This window comes from Scyliorhinus torazame, chromosome 5 (assembly GCF_047496885.1).
Source record: "Scyliorhinus torazame isolate Kashiwa2021f chromosome 5, sScyTor2.1, whole genome shotgun sequence".
Lineage (NCBI taxonomy): Eukaryota > Metazoa > Chordata > Chondrichthyes > Carcharhiniformes > Scyliorhinidae > Scyliorhinus > Scyliorhinus torazame.
In genome coordinates, this window is record NC_092711.1 from 10651182 (window position 1) to 10668297 (window position 17116).

The window sequence follows — 17116 nt, forward strand, 5'->3', positions numbered from 1 at the left end:
TGTAGGGGGCTGGAGGAGGTTACAGAGATAGGGAGGGGGTAGGGGGCTGGAGGAGGTTACAGAGATAGGGAGGGGTGTAGGGGGCTGGAGGAGGTTACAGAGATAGGGAGGGTGTAGTGGCTGGAGGAGGTTACAGAGATAGGGAGGGTGTAGGTGGCTGGAGGAGGTTACAGAGATAGGGAGGGGTGTAGGGGGCTGAAGGAGGTTACAGAGATAGGGAGGGGTGTAGGGGACTGGAGGAGGTTACAGAGATAGGGAGGGGTGTAGGGGACTGGAGGAGGTTACAGAGATAGGGAGGGGTGTAGGGGACTGGAGGAGGTTCCAGAGACAGGGAGGGTTGTAGGGGGCAGGAGGAGGTATGGAGATAGGGAAGGGTGCAGGGGGCTGGAGGAGGTTTCAGAGATAGGGAGGAGTGCAGAGGGCTGGAGGAGGTTACAGAGATAGGGAGGGGTGGAGGGACTGGAGGAGGTTACAGAGATAGGGAGGGTTGTAGGGGGCTGGAGGAGGGTATGGAGATAGGGAGGGGTGCAGGGGGCTGGAGGAGGTTACGGAGATAGGGAGGGGTGCAGGGGGCTGGAGGAGGTAGCAGAGAGAGGGATGGTTGTAGGGGCTGGAGGAGTTACAGAGATAGGGAGGGGTGTAGGGCTGGAGGAGGTAGCAGAGATAGGGATGGTTGTTGGGGCTGGAGGAGGTTACAGAGATAGGGAGGGTTGAAGGTTCTCGAGAAGGTTACAGAGATCGGGAGGGTTGTAGGATGCTGGAGGAGGTTAGAGATAGGGAGGGTTGTAGGGGGCTGGAGGAGGTTACAGAGATAGGGAGGGTTGTAGGGACTGGAGGAGGTTACAGAGATAGGGAGGGGTGTAGGGGGCTGAAGGAGGTTACAGAGATAGGGAGGGTTGTAGGGGCTGGAGGAGGTTACAGAGATAGGGAGGGTGTAGGGGGCTGGAGGAGGTTACAGAGATAGGGAGGGTGTAGGGGGCTGGAGGATGTTACAGAGATAGGAAGGGGTGTAGGGGGCTGAAGGAGGTTACAGAGATAGGGAGGGTTGTAGGGACTGGAGGAGGTTACAGAGATAGGGAGGGTTGTAGGGGCTGGAGGAGGTTACAGACATAGAGAGGGGTGTAGGGGGCAGGAGGAGGTTACAGAGATAGGGAGGGGTGTAGGGGACTGGAGGAGGTTACAGAGATAGGGAGGGGTGTAGGGGCTGGAGGAGGTTACAAAGATAGGGAGGGTTGTAGGAGCTGGAGGGGTTACAGAGATAGGGAGGGTTGTAGGAGCTGGAGGGGTTACAGAGATAGGGAGGGGTGTAGGGGGCTGGAGGAGGTTACAGAGATCGGGAGGGGTGTAGGGGCTGGAGGAGGTTACAGAGATAGGGAGGGGTGTAGCGGGCTGGAGGAGGTTACAGAGATAGGGAGGGGTGTAGGGATTGGAGGAGGGGATGGAGATAGGGAGGGGTGTAGGGACTGGAGGAGGGTATGGAGATCGGGAGGGGTGCAGGGGGCTGGAGGAGTTTACAGAGATAGGGAGGGGTGTAGGGGCTGGAGGAGGTTACAGAGATAGGGAGGGGTGTAGGGAGCTGGAGGAGGTTACAGAGATAGGGAGGGGTGTAGGGGGCTGGAGGAGGTTACAGAGATAGGGAGGGGCGTAGGGGCAGGAGGAGGTTACAGAGATAGGGAGGGTGTAGGGGGCTGGAGGAGGTTACAGAGACGGGAGGGGTGTAGGGGCTGGAGGGGGTTACAGAGATCGGGAGTGCTGTAGGGGCTGGAGGAGGTTACAGAGATAGGGAGGGGTGTAGGGGGCTGGAGGAGGTTACAGAGATCGGGAGGGGTGTAGGGGCTGGAGGAGGTTACAGAGATAGGGAGGGGTGTAGCGGGCTGGAGGAGGTTACAGAGATAGGGAGGGGTGTAGGGACTGGAGGAGGGGATGGAGATAGGGAGGGGTGTAGGGACTGGAGGAGGGTATGGAGATCGGGAGGGGTGCAGGGGGCTGGAGGAGTTTACAGAGATAGGGAGGGGTGTAGGGGCTGGAGGAGGTTACAGAGATAGGGAGGGGTGTAGGGAGCTGGAGGAGGTTACAGAGATAGGGAGGGGTGTAGGGGGCTGGAGGAGGTTACAGAGATAGGGAGGGGCGTAGGGGCTGGAGGAGGTTACAGAGATAGGGAGGGTGTAGGGGGCTGGAGGAGGTTACAGAGACGGGAGGGGTGTAGGGGCTGGAGGGGGTTACAGAGATCGGGAGTGCTGTAGGGGCTGGAGGAGGTTACAGAGATAGGGAGGGGTGTAGGGGGCTGGAGGAGGTTACAGACATAGGGAGGGTTATAGGGACTGGAGGAGGTTACAGTGATAGGGAGAGTTGTAGGGGGCTGGAGGAGGTTACAGAGATAGGGAGGGGTGGAGGAGGTTACAGAGATAGGGCGATGTCGGGGCTGGACGAGGTTACAGTGATAGGGAGGGTTGTAGGGGCTGGAGGGGGTTACATAGATTGGGAGGGGTGTAGGGGGCTGGAGGAGGTTACAGAGATAGGGAGGGGGTAGGGGGCTGGAGGAGGTTACAGAGATAGGGAGGGGTGGAGGGGGCTGAAGGAGGTTACAGAGATAGGGAGGGGTGTAGGGGACTGGAGGAGGTTACAGAGATAGGGAGGGGTGTAGGGGACTGGAGGAGGTTACAGAGATAGGGAGGGGTGTAGTGGACTGGAGGAGGTTCCAGAGACAGGGATAGTTGTAGGGGGCAGGAGGAGGTATGGAGATAGGGAGGGGTGCAGGGGGCTGGAGGAGGTTTCAGAGATAGGGAGGAGTGCAGGGGGCTGGAGGAGGTTACAGAGATAGGGAGGGGTGTAGGGACTGGAGGAGGTTACAGAGATAGGGAGGGTTGTAGGGGGCTGGAGGAGGGTATGGCGATAGGGAGGGGTGCAGGGGCTGGAGGAGGTTACGGAGATAGGGAGGGGTGCAGGGGGCTGGAGGAGGTTACGGAGATAGGGAGTGGTGCAGGGGGTTGGAGGACGTTACAGAGATAGGGAGGGTTGTAGGGGGCTGGAGGAGGTTACAGAGATAGGGAGGGGTGTAGGGGGCTGGGGGAGTTTACAGAGATAGGGAGGGTTGTAGGGGGCTGGAGGAGGTTACAGAGATAGGGAGGGTTGTAGAGGGCTGGAGGAGGTTACAGAGATAGGGAGTGTTGCAGAGGCTGGAGGAGGTTATAGAGATAGGGAGGGGTGTAGGGGGCTGGGGGAGGTTACAGAGATAGGGAGGGATGTAGGGGGCTGGAGGAGGTTACAGAGATAGGGAGGGGTGTAGGGGGCTGGGGGAGGTTACAGAGATAGGGAGGGTTGTAGGGGCTGGAGGAGGCTACAGAGATAGGGAGGGGTGTAGGGGCTGGAGGAGGTTACAGAGATAGGGATTGTTGTAGGGGCTGGAGGAGGTTACAGAGATAGAGAGGGGTGTAGGGGGCAAGAGGAGGTTACAGAGATAGGGAGGGGTGTAGGGGACTGGAGGAGGTTACAGAGATAGGGAGGGGTGTAGGGGCTGGAGGAGGGTACAGAGATAGGGAGGGTTGTAGGGGCTGGAGGAGGTTACAGAGATAGGGAGGGTTGTATGAGCTGGAGGGGTTACAGAGATAGGGAGAGGTGTAGGTGCTGGAGGAGATTACAGAGATAGGGATGGGTGTAGGGGGCTGGAGGAGGATACAGAGATAGGGAGGGGCGTAGGGGCTGGAGGAGGGTATGGAGATAGGGAGGGGTGCAGGGGGCTGGAGGAGGTTACAGAGATAGGGAGGGTTGTAGGGACTGGAGGAGGTTACAGAGATAGGGAGGGGTGTAGGGGGCTGGGGGAGGTTACAGAGATAGGGAGGGTTGTAGGGGCTGGAGGAGGTTACAGAGATAGGGAGGGGTGTAGGGGCTGGAGGAGGTTACAGAGATAGGGAGGGGTGTAGAACGTTGGAGGAGGTTACAGAGATAGGGAGGGTTTTAGGGGCTGGAGGAGGTTACAGAGATAGGGAGGGGTGTAGGGGCTGGAGGATGTAGCAGAGATAGGGAGGGTTGTAGGGGCTGGAGGAGGTTACAGAGATAGGGAGGGTTGTAGGTTCTCGAGAACGTTACAGAGATAGGGAGGGGTGCAGGGGGCTGGAGGAGGTTACAGAGATAGGGAGGGGTGTAGGGACTGGAGGAGGTTACAGAGATAGGGAGGGGTGTAGGAGGCTGGAGGAGGTTACAGAGATAGGGAGGGGTGTAGGGGGCTGGAGGATGTTACAGAGATAGGGAGGGTTGTAGGGGCTGGAAGAGGTTACAGAGATAGGGAGGGTAGGAGGCTGGAGGAGGTTACAGAGATAGGGAGGGGTGTAGGGGCTGGAGGATGTTACAGAGATAGGGAGGGTGGGGGTCCAGAGCCGGCAGCATTCCTCTGGGCAGGCTGGACGTATCAGCTGGGGATATGGCTGTGTGTCCCACTGCGAACCGCACCTTCCAGGGACTGCATCTCCTCCAGGGCCGTGTTCATTCGCTCTGTCAGGTCTCCCTGCTTCCTCCCCGCATCCTCCACACTGTGATTCTCAAAGTAATGATCTCGGAACAGGTACAGCTCATTCACCAACTCCTGCAAGTAAGACGACGATTGTGTTTATTGAAAACCTTTCACAATTTCAGCACCACTTAAAGGATTTTACTCCCTCAGTACTGACCCTCTGACAGTGCAGCGCTCCCTCAGTACTGACCCTCTGACAGAGCGGCACTCCCTCAGTACTGACACTCTGACAGTGCGGCATTCCCTCAGTACTGACTCTCTGACAGTGCGGCCCTCCCTCAGTACTGACCCTCTGACAGTGCAGCGCTCCCTCAGTACTGACCCTCTGACAGTGCGGCACTCCCTCAGTACTGACACTCTGACAGTGCGGCATTCCCTCAGTACTGACCCTCTGACAGTGCGGCACTCCCTCAGTACTGACCCTCTGACAGTGCTGCACTCTCTCAGTACTGACACTCTGACAGTGCGGCACTCCCTCAGTACTGACACTCTGACAGTGCAGCGCTCCCTCAGTACTGACCCTCTGACAGTGCGGCGCTCCCTCAGCACTGACCCTCTGACAGTGCAGCACTCCCTCAGCACTGACCCTCTGACAGTGCGGCACTCCCTCAGTACTGACCCTCTGACAGTGCAGCACTCCCTCAGTACTGACCCTCTGACAGTGCGGCACTCCCTCAGTACTGAACCTCTGACAGTGCGGCACTCCCTCAGTACTGTCCCTCTGACAGTGCGGCACTCCCTCAGTACTGACCCTCTGACAGTACGGCACTCCCTCAGTACTGACTCTCTGACAGTGCAGCACTCCCTCAGTACTGACCCTCTGACAGTGCGGCACTCCCTCAGTACTGACCCTCTGACAGTGCAGCTCTCCCTCAGTACTGAACCTCTGACAGTGCGGCACTCCCTCAGTACTGACCCTCTGACAGTGCGGCACTCCCTCAGGACTGACCCTCTGACAGTGCGGCACTCCCTCAATACTGACCTTCTGACAGTGCAGCACTCCCTCAGTACTGTCCCTCTGACAGTACGGCACTCCCTCAGTACTGACCCTCTGACAATGCAGCACTCCCTCAGTACTGACCCTCTGACAGTGCGGCACTCCCTCAGTACTGACCCTCTGACGGTGCTGCACTCCCTCAGTTCTGACCCTCTGACAGTGCTGCACTCCCTCAGTACTGACCCTCTTACAGTGCGGCACTTCCTCAGTACTGACCCTCTGACAGTGCAGCCCTCCCTCAGTACTGATCCTCTGACAGTGCGGCACTCCCTCAGTACTGACCCTCTGACAGTGCGGCCCCCTCTCAGTACTGACCCTCTGACGGTGCAGCACTCCCTCAGTACTGACTCTCTGACAGTGCGGCCCCCTCTCAGTACTGACCCTCTGACAGTGCGGCACTCCCTCAGTACTGACCCTCTGACAGTGCGGCACTCCCTCAGAACTGACCTTCTGACAGTGCGGCACTCCCTCTGTACTGATCCTCTGACAGTGCGGCACTCCCTCAGTACAGACCCTCTGACAGTGCGGCACTCCCTCAGTATTGACCCTCCGACAGTGCGGCACTCCCTCAGTATTGACCCTCTGACAGAGCGGCCCCCTCTCAGTACTGACCCTCTGACGGTGCAGCACTCCCTCAGTACTGACTCTCTGACAGTGCGGCCCCCTCTCAGTACTGACCCTCTGACAGTGTGGCTCTCCCTCAGTACTGACCCTCTGACAGTGCGGCACTCCCTCAGAACTGACCCTCTGACAGTGCGGCACTCCCTCTGTACTGATCCTCTGACAGTGCGGCACTCCCTCAGTACAGACCCTCTGACAGTGCGGCACTCCCTCAGTATTGACCCTCCGACAGTGCGGCACTCCCTCAGTATTGACCCTCTGACAGTGCAGCGCTCCCTCAGTACTGACCCTCTGACAGTGCGGCACTCCCTCAGTACTGACCCTCTGACAGTGCGGCACTCCCTCAGTACTGACCCTCTGACAGTGCAACACTCCCTCAGTACTGACCCTCTGACAGTGAGGCACTCCATCAGTTTTGACTCTCCGACAGTGCGGCACTCCCTCAGTATTGACCCTCTGACAGTGCTGCGCACCCTCAGTACTTAGAACATAGAACAATACAGTGCAGTACAGGCCCTTCGGCCCACGATGTTGCACCGAAACAAAAGCCATCTAACCTACACTATGCCATTATCATCCATATGTTTATCCAATAAACTTTTAAATGCCCTCAATGTTGGCGAGTTCACTACTGTAGCAGGTAGGGCATTCCACGGCCTCACTACTCTTTGCGTAAAGAACCTACCTCTGACCTCTGTCCTATATCTATTACCCCTCAGTTTAAAGTTATGTCCCCTCGTGCCAGCCATATCCATCCGCGGGAGAAGGCTCTCACTGTCCACCCTATCCAACCCCCTGATCATTTTGTATGCCTCTATTAAGTCTCCCCTTAAACTTCTTCTCTCCAACGAAAACAACCTCAAGTCCATCAGCCTTTCCTCATAAGATTTTCCCTCCATACCAGACAACATCCTGGTAAATCTCCTCTGCACCCGCTCCAAAGCCTCCACGTCCTTCCTATAATGCGGTGACCAGAACTGTACGCAATACTCCAAATGCGGCCGTACCAGAGTTCTGTACAGCTGCAACATGACCTCCCGACACCGGAACTCAATCCCTCTACCAATAAAGGCCAACACTCCATCGGCCTTCTTCACAACCCTATCAACCTGGGTGGCAACTTTCAGGGATCTATGTACATGGACACCTAGATCCCTCTGCTCATCCACACTTTCAAGAACTTTACCATTAGCCAAATATTCCGCATTCCTGTTATTCCTTCCAAAGTGAATCACCTCACACTTCTCTACATTAAACTCCATTTGCCACCTCTCAGCCCAGCTCTGCAGCTTATCTATATCCCTCTGTAACCTGCTACATCCTTCCACACTATCGACAACACCACCGACTTTAGTATCGTCTGCAAATTTACTCACCCACCCTTCTGCGCCTTCCTCTAGGTCATTGATAAAAATGACAAACAGCAACTGCCCCAGAACAGATCCTTGTGGTACTCCACTTGTGACTGTACTCCATTCTGAACATTTCCCATCAACCACCACCCTCTGTCTTCTTTCAGCTAGCCAATTTCTGATCCACATCTCTAAATCACCCTCAATCCCCAGCCTCCGTATTTTTTGCAATAGCCTACCGTGGGGAACCTTATCAAACGCTTTGCTGAAATCCATATACACCACATCAACTGCTCTACCCTCGTCTACCTGTTCAGTCACCTTCTCAAAGAACTCAATAAGGTTTGTGAGGCATGACCTACCCTTCACAAAGCCATGCTGACTATCCCTGATCATATTATTCTTATCTAGATGATTATAAATCTTGTCTCTTATAATCCCCTCCAAGACTTTACCCACTACAGACGTGAGGCTCACCGGTCTATAGTTGCCGGGGTTGTCTCTGCTCCCCTTTTTGAACAAAGGGACCACATTTGCTGTCCTCCAGTCCTCTGGCACTATTCCTGTAGCCAATGATGACATAAAAATCAAAGCCAAAGGTCCAGCAATCTCTTCCCTGGCCTCCCAGAGAATCCTAGGATAAATCCCATCAGGTCCCGGGGACTTATCTATTTTCAGCCTGTCCAGAATTGCCAACACCTCTTCCCTACGTACCTCAATGCCATCTATTCTATTAGCCTGGGGCTCAGCATTCTCCTCCACAACATTATCTTTTTCCTGAGTGAATCTACTGACCCTCTGACAATGCGGCACTCCCTCAGTACTGACCCTCTGACAGTGCAGCGCTCCCTCAGTACTGACCCTCTGACAGTGCGGCGCTCCCTCAGTGCTGACCCTCTGACAGTGCGGCAGTCCCTCAGTACTGACCCTCTGACAGTGCGGCGCTCCCTCAGTACTGACCCTCCGACAGTGCGCGCTCCCTCAGTACTGACCCTCTGACAGTGCAGCGCTCCCTCAGTACTGACCCTCTGACATTTAAACATCCAGGGATTCACAACCTATCGAAAAGACAGAGAGGTGGGCAGACGGGGCGGGGTTGCCTTGTTAATTAGGAATGAAATTAAATCAATAGCACTAAACGTCATAGGGTCAGATGATGTGGAGTCTGTGTGGGTAGAATTGAGGAACCACAAAGGCAAAAAAAACATAATGGGAGTTATGTACAGGCCTCCTAACAGTGGTCAGGACCGGGGGCACAAAATGCACCATGAAATAGAAAGGGCATGTGAGAAAGGCAAGGTCACAGTGATCATGGGGGACTTCCAATATGCAGGTGGACTGGGTAATTAATGTTGCCAGTGGACCCAAAGAAAGGGAATTAATTGAATGTTTACAGGAGGGCTTTTTGGAACAGCTTGTGATGGAGCCCACAAGGGAACAGGCCATTCTAGACTTAGTGTTCCGTAATGAGCCAGACTTGATAAAAGATCTTAAAGTAAGGGAACACTTAGGAGGCAGTGATCATAATATGGTAGAATTCAGTCTGCAATTTGAAAGAAAGAAGGTAGAATCAGATGTAAAGGTGTTACAGTTAAATAAAGGTAACTACAGGGGCATGAGGGAGGAACTGACGAAAATCGACTGGGAGCAGAGCCTAGTGGGAAAGACAGTAGAACAGCAATGGCAGGAGTTTCTGGGAGTAATTGAGGACACAGTACAGAGGTTCATCCCAAAGAAAAGAAAGGTTATCAGAGGTGGGATTAGGCAGCCATGGCTGACAAAGGAAGTTAGGGAATGCATCAAAGCAAAAGAGAAAGCCTATAATGTGGCAAAGAGTAGTGGGAAGTCAGAAGATTGGGAAGGCTACAAAAACAAACAGAGGATAACAAAGAGAGAAATAAGGAAAGAGAGGATCAATTATGAAGGGAGGCTAGCCAGTAACATTAGGAATGATAGTAAAAGTTTCTTTAAATACATTAAAAACAAACGGGAGGCAAAAGTAGACATTGGGCTGCTCCAAAATGACGCTGGTAATCTAGTGATGGGAGACAAGGAAATAGCTGAGGAACTAAATAAGTACTTTGCGTCAGTCTTCACAGTAGAAGACATGAGTAATATCCCAACAATTCCGGAGAGTCAAGGGGCAGAGTTGAATATGGTAGCCATCACAAAGGAGAAAGTGCTGGAGAAACTAACAGGTCTAAAAATTGATAAATCCCCGGGCCCAGATGGGCTACATCCTAGAGTTCTAAAGGAGGTAGCTGAAGAAATAGTGGAGGCGTTAGTTATGATCTTTCAAAAGTCACTGGAGTCAGGGAAAGTCCCAGAGGATTGGAAAATCGCTGTTGTAACCCCCCTGTTCAAGAAGGGAACAAGGAAAAAGATGGGAAATTATAGGCCAATTAGCCTAACTTCGGTTGTTGGCAAGATTCTAGAATCCATTGTTAAGGATGAGATTTCTAAATTCTTGGAAGTGCAGGGTCGGATTAGGACAAGTCAGCATGGATTTAGTAAGGGGAGGTCGTGCCTGACAAACCTGTTAGAGTTCTTTGAAGAGATAACAAATAGGTTCGACCAAGGAGAGCCAATGGATGCTATCTATCTTGACTTCCAAAAGGCCTTTGATAAGGTGCCTCACGGGAGACTGCTGAGTAAAATAAGGGCCCATGGTATTCGAGGCAAGGTACTAACATGGATTGACGATTGGCTGTCAGGCAGAGAGTTGGGATAAAAGGTTCTTTTTCGGAATGGCAACCGGTGGCGAGTGGTGTCCCGCAGGGTTCAGTGTTGGGGCCACAGCTGTTCTCTTTATATATTAACGATCTAGATGACGGGACTGGGGGCATTCTGGCTAAGTTTGCCGATGATACAAAGATAGGTGGAGGGGCAGGTAGTATGGAGGAGGTGGGGAGGCTGCAGACAGATTTAGACAGTTTAGGAGAGTGGTCCAAGAAATGGCTGATGAAATTCAATGTGGGCAAGTGCGAGGTCTTGCACTTTGGAAAAAAGAATAGAGGCATGGACTATTTTCTAAACGGTGACAAAATTCATAATGCTGAAGTGCAAAGGGACTTGGGAGTCCTAGACCAGGATTCTCTAAAGATAAACTTGCAGGTTGAGTCCGTAATTAAGAAAGCAAATGCAATGTTGTCATTTATCTCAAGAGGCTTGGAATATAAAAGCAGGGATGTACTTCTGAAGCTTTATAAAGCATTAGTTAGGCCCCATTTAGAATACTGTGAGCAATTTTGGGCCCCACACCTCAGGAAGGGCATACTGGCACTGGAGCGGGTCCAGTGGAGATTCACACGGATGATCCCAGGAATGGTAGGCCTAACATACGATGAACGTCTGAGGATCCTGGGATTATATTCATTGGAGTTTAGGAGGTTGAGGGGAGATCTTAGAATAAAAGGGAGTCACTTTAGAACAGAGATGAGGAGAAATTTCTTCAGCCAGAGAGTGGTGGGTCTGTGGAATTCATTGCCACAGAGGGCGGTGGAGATCGGGACGTTGAGTGTCTTTAAGACAGAATTTGATAAATTCTTGATTTCTCGAGGAATTAAGGGCTATGGAGAGAGCGGGTAAATGGAGTTGAAATCAGCCATGATTGAATGGTGGGGTGGACTCAATGGGCCGAATGGCCTTACTTCCACTCCTATGTCTTATGGTCTTATTGTGGCACTCCTTCAGTACTGACCCTCTGACAGTGCAGCACTCCTTCAGTACTGACCCTCTGACAGTGCGGCACTCCCTCAGTACTGACCCTCTGACAGTGCGACGCTCCCTCAGTACTGACCCTCTGACAGTGCGGCGCTCCCTCAGTACTGACCCTCTGACAGTGCGGTGCTCCCTCAGTACTGACCCTCTGACAGTGCAGCGCTCCCTCAGTACTGACCCTCTGACAGTGCGGCACTCCCTCAGTACTGACCCTCTGACAGTGCGGCACTCCCTCAGTACTGACCCTCTGACAGTGCGGCACTCCCTCAGTACTGACCCTCCGACAGTGCGTCGCTCCCTCAGTACTGGCCCTCTGACAGTGCGTCGCTCCCTCAGTACTGGCCCTCTGACAGTGCGGCACTCCTTCAGTACTGACCCTCTGATAGTGCGGCACTCCCTCAGTACTGACCCTCTGACAGTGCGGCACTCCCTCAGTACTGACCCTCTGACAGTGCGGCACTCCCTCAGTACTGACCCTCTTGACAGTGCAGCACTCCCTCAGTACTGACCCTCTGACAGTGCGGCACTCCCTCAGTACTGACCCTCTTGCCAGTGCAGTACTCCCTCAGTACTAACCATCTGACAGTGCGGCACTTCCTCAGTACTGACCCTCTGACAGTGCGGCACTCTTCATTACTGACCCTCTGACAGTGCAGCACTCCTTCAGTACTGACCCTCTGACAGTGCGGCGCTTCCTCAGTACTGACCCTCTGACAGTGCGGAGCTCCCTCAGTACTGACCCTCTGACAGTGCAGCACTCCCTCAGTACTGACCCTCCGAGAGAGAGGGAGGGAGCGAGAGACAAACGAGTGAGAAAATGAAAGAGCGAATGAGAAAGCGTGAGTGAGAACGAGAATTCCACAGCTTGGGGGACCCCAGGCAGCTGAAGACACGGCCGCTAATGGTGGAGCGATGGGAAAGGCGGGGTTTGCTGAAGAGGCCGGAATAGGAGAAACTCAGAGATCTCAAAGATGTGGAGATGATCAGTTGGGCTTTATGAAAAACAAATCTCCACTTGTGCATTCTGTGAGGAAAAAGAGGCTATTATTGCCTTGTCTAGCCAATTTCCAAGTATAGAGGCTGAAGGACATGGTCAAATAATATTAATCTTTATTGTCACAAGTAGGCTTACATAAACACTGCAATGAAGTTACTGTGAAAAGCCCCTAGTCGCCACATTCCGGCGCCTGTTCGGGTACACAGAGGGTGAATTCAGAATGTCCGAATTACCTAACAGCACGTCTTTCAGACTTGTGGGAGGAAACGCGGAGCTCCGGAGGAAACCCACGCAGACACAGGGAGAACATGCCGGGAATCGAACCCGGGACCCTGGAGCTGTGAAGCAACTGTGCTAACCACTGTGCTACCATGCCGCGTAATGAGTCACACAGACAACCTCCCACCCCACCCCAGACACACAAACACATGTACAGACAAACACAAACTCACACACAGACACAAACTCAGACAGGCTGGGTCAATACATCTTTCAAATGGAGCGAGATCCATTCTCCACCTTTAACTTGGAGAGGTGTATCTGGCCTGTGTGTGACCCAAGTCACACACTGACTCTGAACATCCTCACAACAGCTTCGGACAGACTTTTCTAAAGCACTTTTCATAACCTTTGGGTATCACAAACTGCTTCACAGGCAATGGAGCCCTTTTGAAATCCAGTCAGTGGTAATTTAGGAAATGGACCAGCGAATTTCAGAGAGACACAGAAACAGGATGAGATTGTGCTGTACATGTTTCACAGCTGACACTGAGACACACACGAGATGTACAATATCAATTATTATTCTGAAGCATGTGATTAAATCACCCTTAAACTAAATTCCAGTGTTTCAGAGTAAAGCTTTATCTGCACTGTCCATCAAACACTCACAACCCAAATACTGTCTGGGCTTAAATACAAATCTGTCCTGTCCAAAGAATTTTTCATTGCAGATAGTTATTTTTATTTTATGGAAAAGCAGAACTCAAATTGGCTTTGTGAAGGGTAGGTCATGCCTCACAAACCTTATCGAGTTCTTTGAGAAGGTGACTGAACAGGTAGACGAGGGTAGAGCAGTTGATGTGGTGTATATGGATTTCAGTAAAGCGTTTGATAGGGTTCCTCACGGTAGGCTATTGCAGAAAATACGGAGGCTGGGGATTGAGGGTGATTTAGAGATGTGGATCAGAAATTGGCTAGCTGAAAGAAGACAGAGGGTGGTGGTTGATGGGAAATGTTCAGAATGGAGTTCAGTGACAAGTGCCGTACAACAAGGATCTGTTCTGGGGCCGTTGCTGTTTGTCATTTTTATCAATGACCTAGAGGAAGGCGCAGAAGGGTGGGTGAGTAAATTTGCAGACGATACTAAAGTCGGTGGTGTTGTCGATAGTGTGGAAGGATGTAGCAGGTTACAGAGGGATATAGATAAGCTGCAGAGCTGGGCTGAGAGGTGGCAAATGGAGTTTAATGTAGAGAAGTGTGAGGTGATTCACTTTGGAAGGAATAATAGGAATGCGGAATATTTAGCTAATGGAAAAGTTCTTGAAAGTGTGGATGAGCAGAGGGATCTAGGTGTCCATGTACATAGATTCTTGAAAGTTGCCACCCAGGTTGATAGGGTTGTGAAGAAGGCCTATGGAGTGTTGGCCTTTATTGGTAGAGGGATTGAGTTTCGGAGCCATGAGGTCATGCTGCAGCTGTACAGAACTCTGGTACGGCCGCATTTGGAGTATTGCGTACAGTTCTGGTCACCGCATTATAGGAAGGATGTGGAGGTTTTGGAGCGGGTGCAGAGGAGATTTACCAGGATGTTGCCTGGTATGGAGGGAAAATCTTATGAGGAAAGGCTGATGGACTTGAGGTTGTTTTCGTTGGAGAGAAGAAGGTTAAGAGGAGACTTAATAGAGGCATACAAAATGATCAGGGGGTTGAATAGGGTGGACAGTGAGAGCCTTCTGCCGCGGATGGAAATGGCTGGCACGAGGGGACATAGCTTTAAACTGAGGGGTAATAGATATAGGACAGAGGTCAGAGGTAGGTTCTTTACGCAAAGAGTAGTGAGGCCGTGGAATGCCCTACCTGCTACAGTAGTGAACTCGCCAACATTGAGGGCATTTAAAAGTTAATTGGATAAACATATGGATGATAATGGCATAGTGTAGGTTAGATGGCTTTTGTTTCGGTGCAACATCGTGGGCCGAAGGGCCTGTACTGCGCTGTATTGTTCTATGTTCTATAAATTGCACCGAATCCAGGGTGGACTCTTGTTTATTTCAGCCCTTCACATTTAAACATGAAGTTTAAGCTCCGATTACAGGTGTCTGCTTGTCTCTGTTTGTATATTCTCTGTTATTGTTGTTTTGTCATTTGTCTGAAGTATTTGAATAATCGGCCTTGGTTAATCAATCCTTTCTCTCAGCACATGGAAGTTGTGAATCTTCAAGGCTGTCAGTCTGATATAGATAACAAAAAACTACATCCTTTGATCAATCCATTCCCCAACACTAAATCGATCTCACATATTTCCATAATGCAGGAATATCTCCATCAAACTTCCAATCAGTTCCCAATACTCTTGTGTTGTACAAATCGAGGAGTGTTCCTGGTGCTGGGCCATTGAAAGGGCTGAATGGCCTCTTCCTGACCCTGATACTAGCCCACTGGGGCTGAATGGCCTGCTGCTGACCCGGATGAGGTTTAATGGTGAAGGAGAGACATTGGGGGCGGTTTCCGGTGAACGGAGAGGTTTAAATGTTTATTTATTTACCCGCACTCGCCGCTCCCGCTCCGCCTCCTTCTCCGCCGCCATCTTGACCGGCGGCCCGCCCACTGACCGGAGGGGGACCGGTCCTCCAAGGCCGAGGAGCAGCCAGTCCTCCCGCCGGTCCTCCGAGCGCCAAGAGCGGCGACGCCCCCCACCCCGGTCCGAGAAAAGTCCACCAACCGCGCAGGCGCGCCGCTCACATCCCCCACCCCCGCCGAGAAACCTGGTCCTCCCAGCCGGTCCTCCAAGGCTGAGGAGCCGCCCGTGGTCGGCGGAGGGTCCCTGACACCCCGAGCTCTGGTCCTCCCAGGTAGACCTCCAAGGCTGAGGTGCGCCCCCCCCCCAGCCACAGGGAATCCCAGATTCACATTCGGTCCTCCAAGGGTGAGAAAAGAGGGTCTCGGCACAGGGATGAAAATTCTCATTGGTGAGATTTGGAGGAAATCCACCCCCCCTGACCGCCCCCTCCCTCCCCCTGACCGCCCCCTCCCTCCCCCTGACCCCCCCCCCTCCCTTCCCCTGACCCCCCCCTCCCTTCCCCTGACCCCCCCTCCCTTCCCCTGACCCCCCCCTCCCTCCCCCTGACCCCCCCCTCCCTTCCCCTGACCGCCCCCTCCCTTCCCCTGACCCCCCCCTCCCTTCCCCTGACCCCCCCCCTCCCTCCCCTCCCCCCTCCCTCCCCCTGACCGCCCCCTCCCTTCCCCTGACCCCCCCCCTCCCTTCCCCTGACCCCCCCCTCCCTTCCCCTGACCCCCCCTCCCTTCCCCTGACCCCCCCCCTCCCTTCCCCTGACCCCCCCCTCCCTCCCTCCCCCTCCCTCCCCCTGACCGCCCCCTCCCTTCCCCTGACCCCCCCCCTCCCTTCCCCTGACCCCCCCCTCCCTCCCCCTGACCCCCCCCTCCCTCCCCCTGACCCCCCCCTCCCTTCCCCTGACCCCCCCCCCTCCCTCCCTCCCCCCTCCCTCCCCCTGACCGCCCCCTCCCTTCCCCTGACCCCCCCTCCCTTCCCCTGACCCCCCCCTCCCCTCCCCCTGACCCCCCCCTCCCTTCCCCTGACCGCCCCCTCCCTTCCCCTGACCCCCCCCTCCCTTCCCCTGACCCCCCCCTCCCTCCCTCCCCCCTCCCTCCCCCTGACCGCCCCCCTCCCTTCCCCTGACCCCCCCCCTCCCTTCCCCTGACCCCCCCCCCTCCCTTCCCCTGACCCCCCCCCCTCCCTTCCCCTGACCCCCCCCCCTCCCTTCCCCTGACCCCCCCCCCCTCCCTCCCCCCCCTGACCCCCCCCCCTCCCTCCCCCTGACCCCCCCCCCTCCCTCCCCCTGACCCCCCCCCTCCCTCCCCCTGACCCCCCCCTCCCTCCCCCTGACCCCCCCTCCCTCCCCCTGACCCCCCCCCCTCCCCCTGACCCCCCCCCCTCCCTCCGACCCCCCCCCCTCCCTCCCCCTGACCCCCCCCCCCTCCCTCCCCCTGACCCCCCCCCCCCTCCCTCCCCCTGACCCCCCCCCCCCCTCCCTCCCCCTGACCCCCCCCCCCCCTCCCTCCCCCTGACCCCCCCGCCCCCCCTCCCTCCCCCTGACCCCCCCCCCCCCTCCCTCCCCCTGACCCCCCCCCCCTCCCTCCCCCTGACCCCCCCCCCCTCCCTCCCCCTGACCCCCCCCCCCTCCTCCCCCTGACCCCCCCCCCTCCCCCCTCCCTCCCCCTGACCCCCCCCCCTCCCTCCCCCTGACCCCCCCCCTCCCTCCCCCTGACCCCCCCCCCTCCCTCCCCCTGACCCCCCCCCCCTCCTCCCCCTGACCCCCCCCCCCTCCCCCTGACCCCCCCCCCTCCCTCCCCCTGACCCCCCCCCCTCCCTCCCCTGACCCCCCCCTCCCTCCCCCTGACCCCCCCCTCCCTCCCCCTGACCCCCCCCCCTCCCTCCCCCTGACCCCCCCCCCCTCCCCCTGACCCCCCCCCTCCCTCCCCCTGACCCCCCCCCCTCCCTCCCCCTGACCCCCCCCCCCTCCCTCCCCCTGACCCCCCCCCCTCCCTCCCCCTGACCCCCCCCCCTCCCTCCCCCTGACCCCCCCCCCTCCCTCCCCCTGACCCCCCCCCCTCCCTCCCCCTGACCCCCCCCCCTCCCTCCCCCTGACCCCCCCCCCCCCCTCCCTCCCCCTGACCCCCCC

At 55.3% G+C, this 17116-nt stretch overlaps 1 protein-coding gene across 1 annotated transcript in view; it reads right to left on the bottom strand.

Moving 5' to 3' along the window:
• The window catches only part of ttc5 (tetratricopeptide repeat domain 5), a 62858-nt gene extending 47735 nt beyond the window's left edge, over positions 1–15123 (bottom strand). The window contains exons 1-2 of the mRNA XM_072501596.1: positions 14962–15123; positions 4447–4579 (exon numbers count right to left, since the gene is read on the bottom strand). Of these exons, the coding sequence (XP_072357697.1) occupies positions 4447–4579; positions 14962–15003 (175 nt within the window). The 5' untranslated portion in view covers positions 15004–15123. The remainder of the gene's footprint in view (positions 1–4446; positions 4580–14961) is intronic.
• Between the last annotated feature and the right edge of the window lie 1993 nt (positions 15124–17116).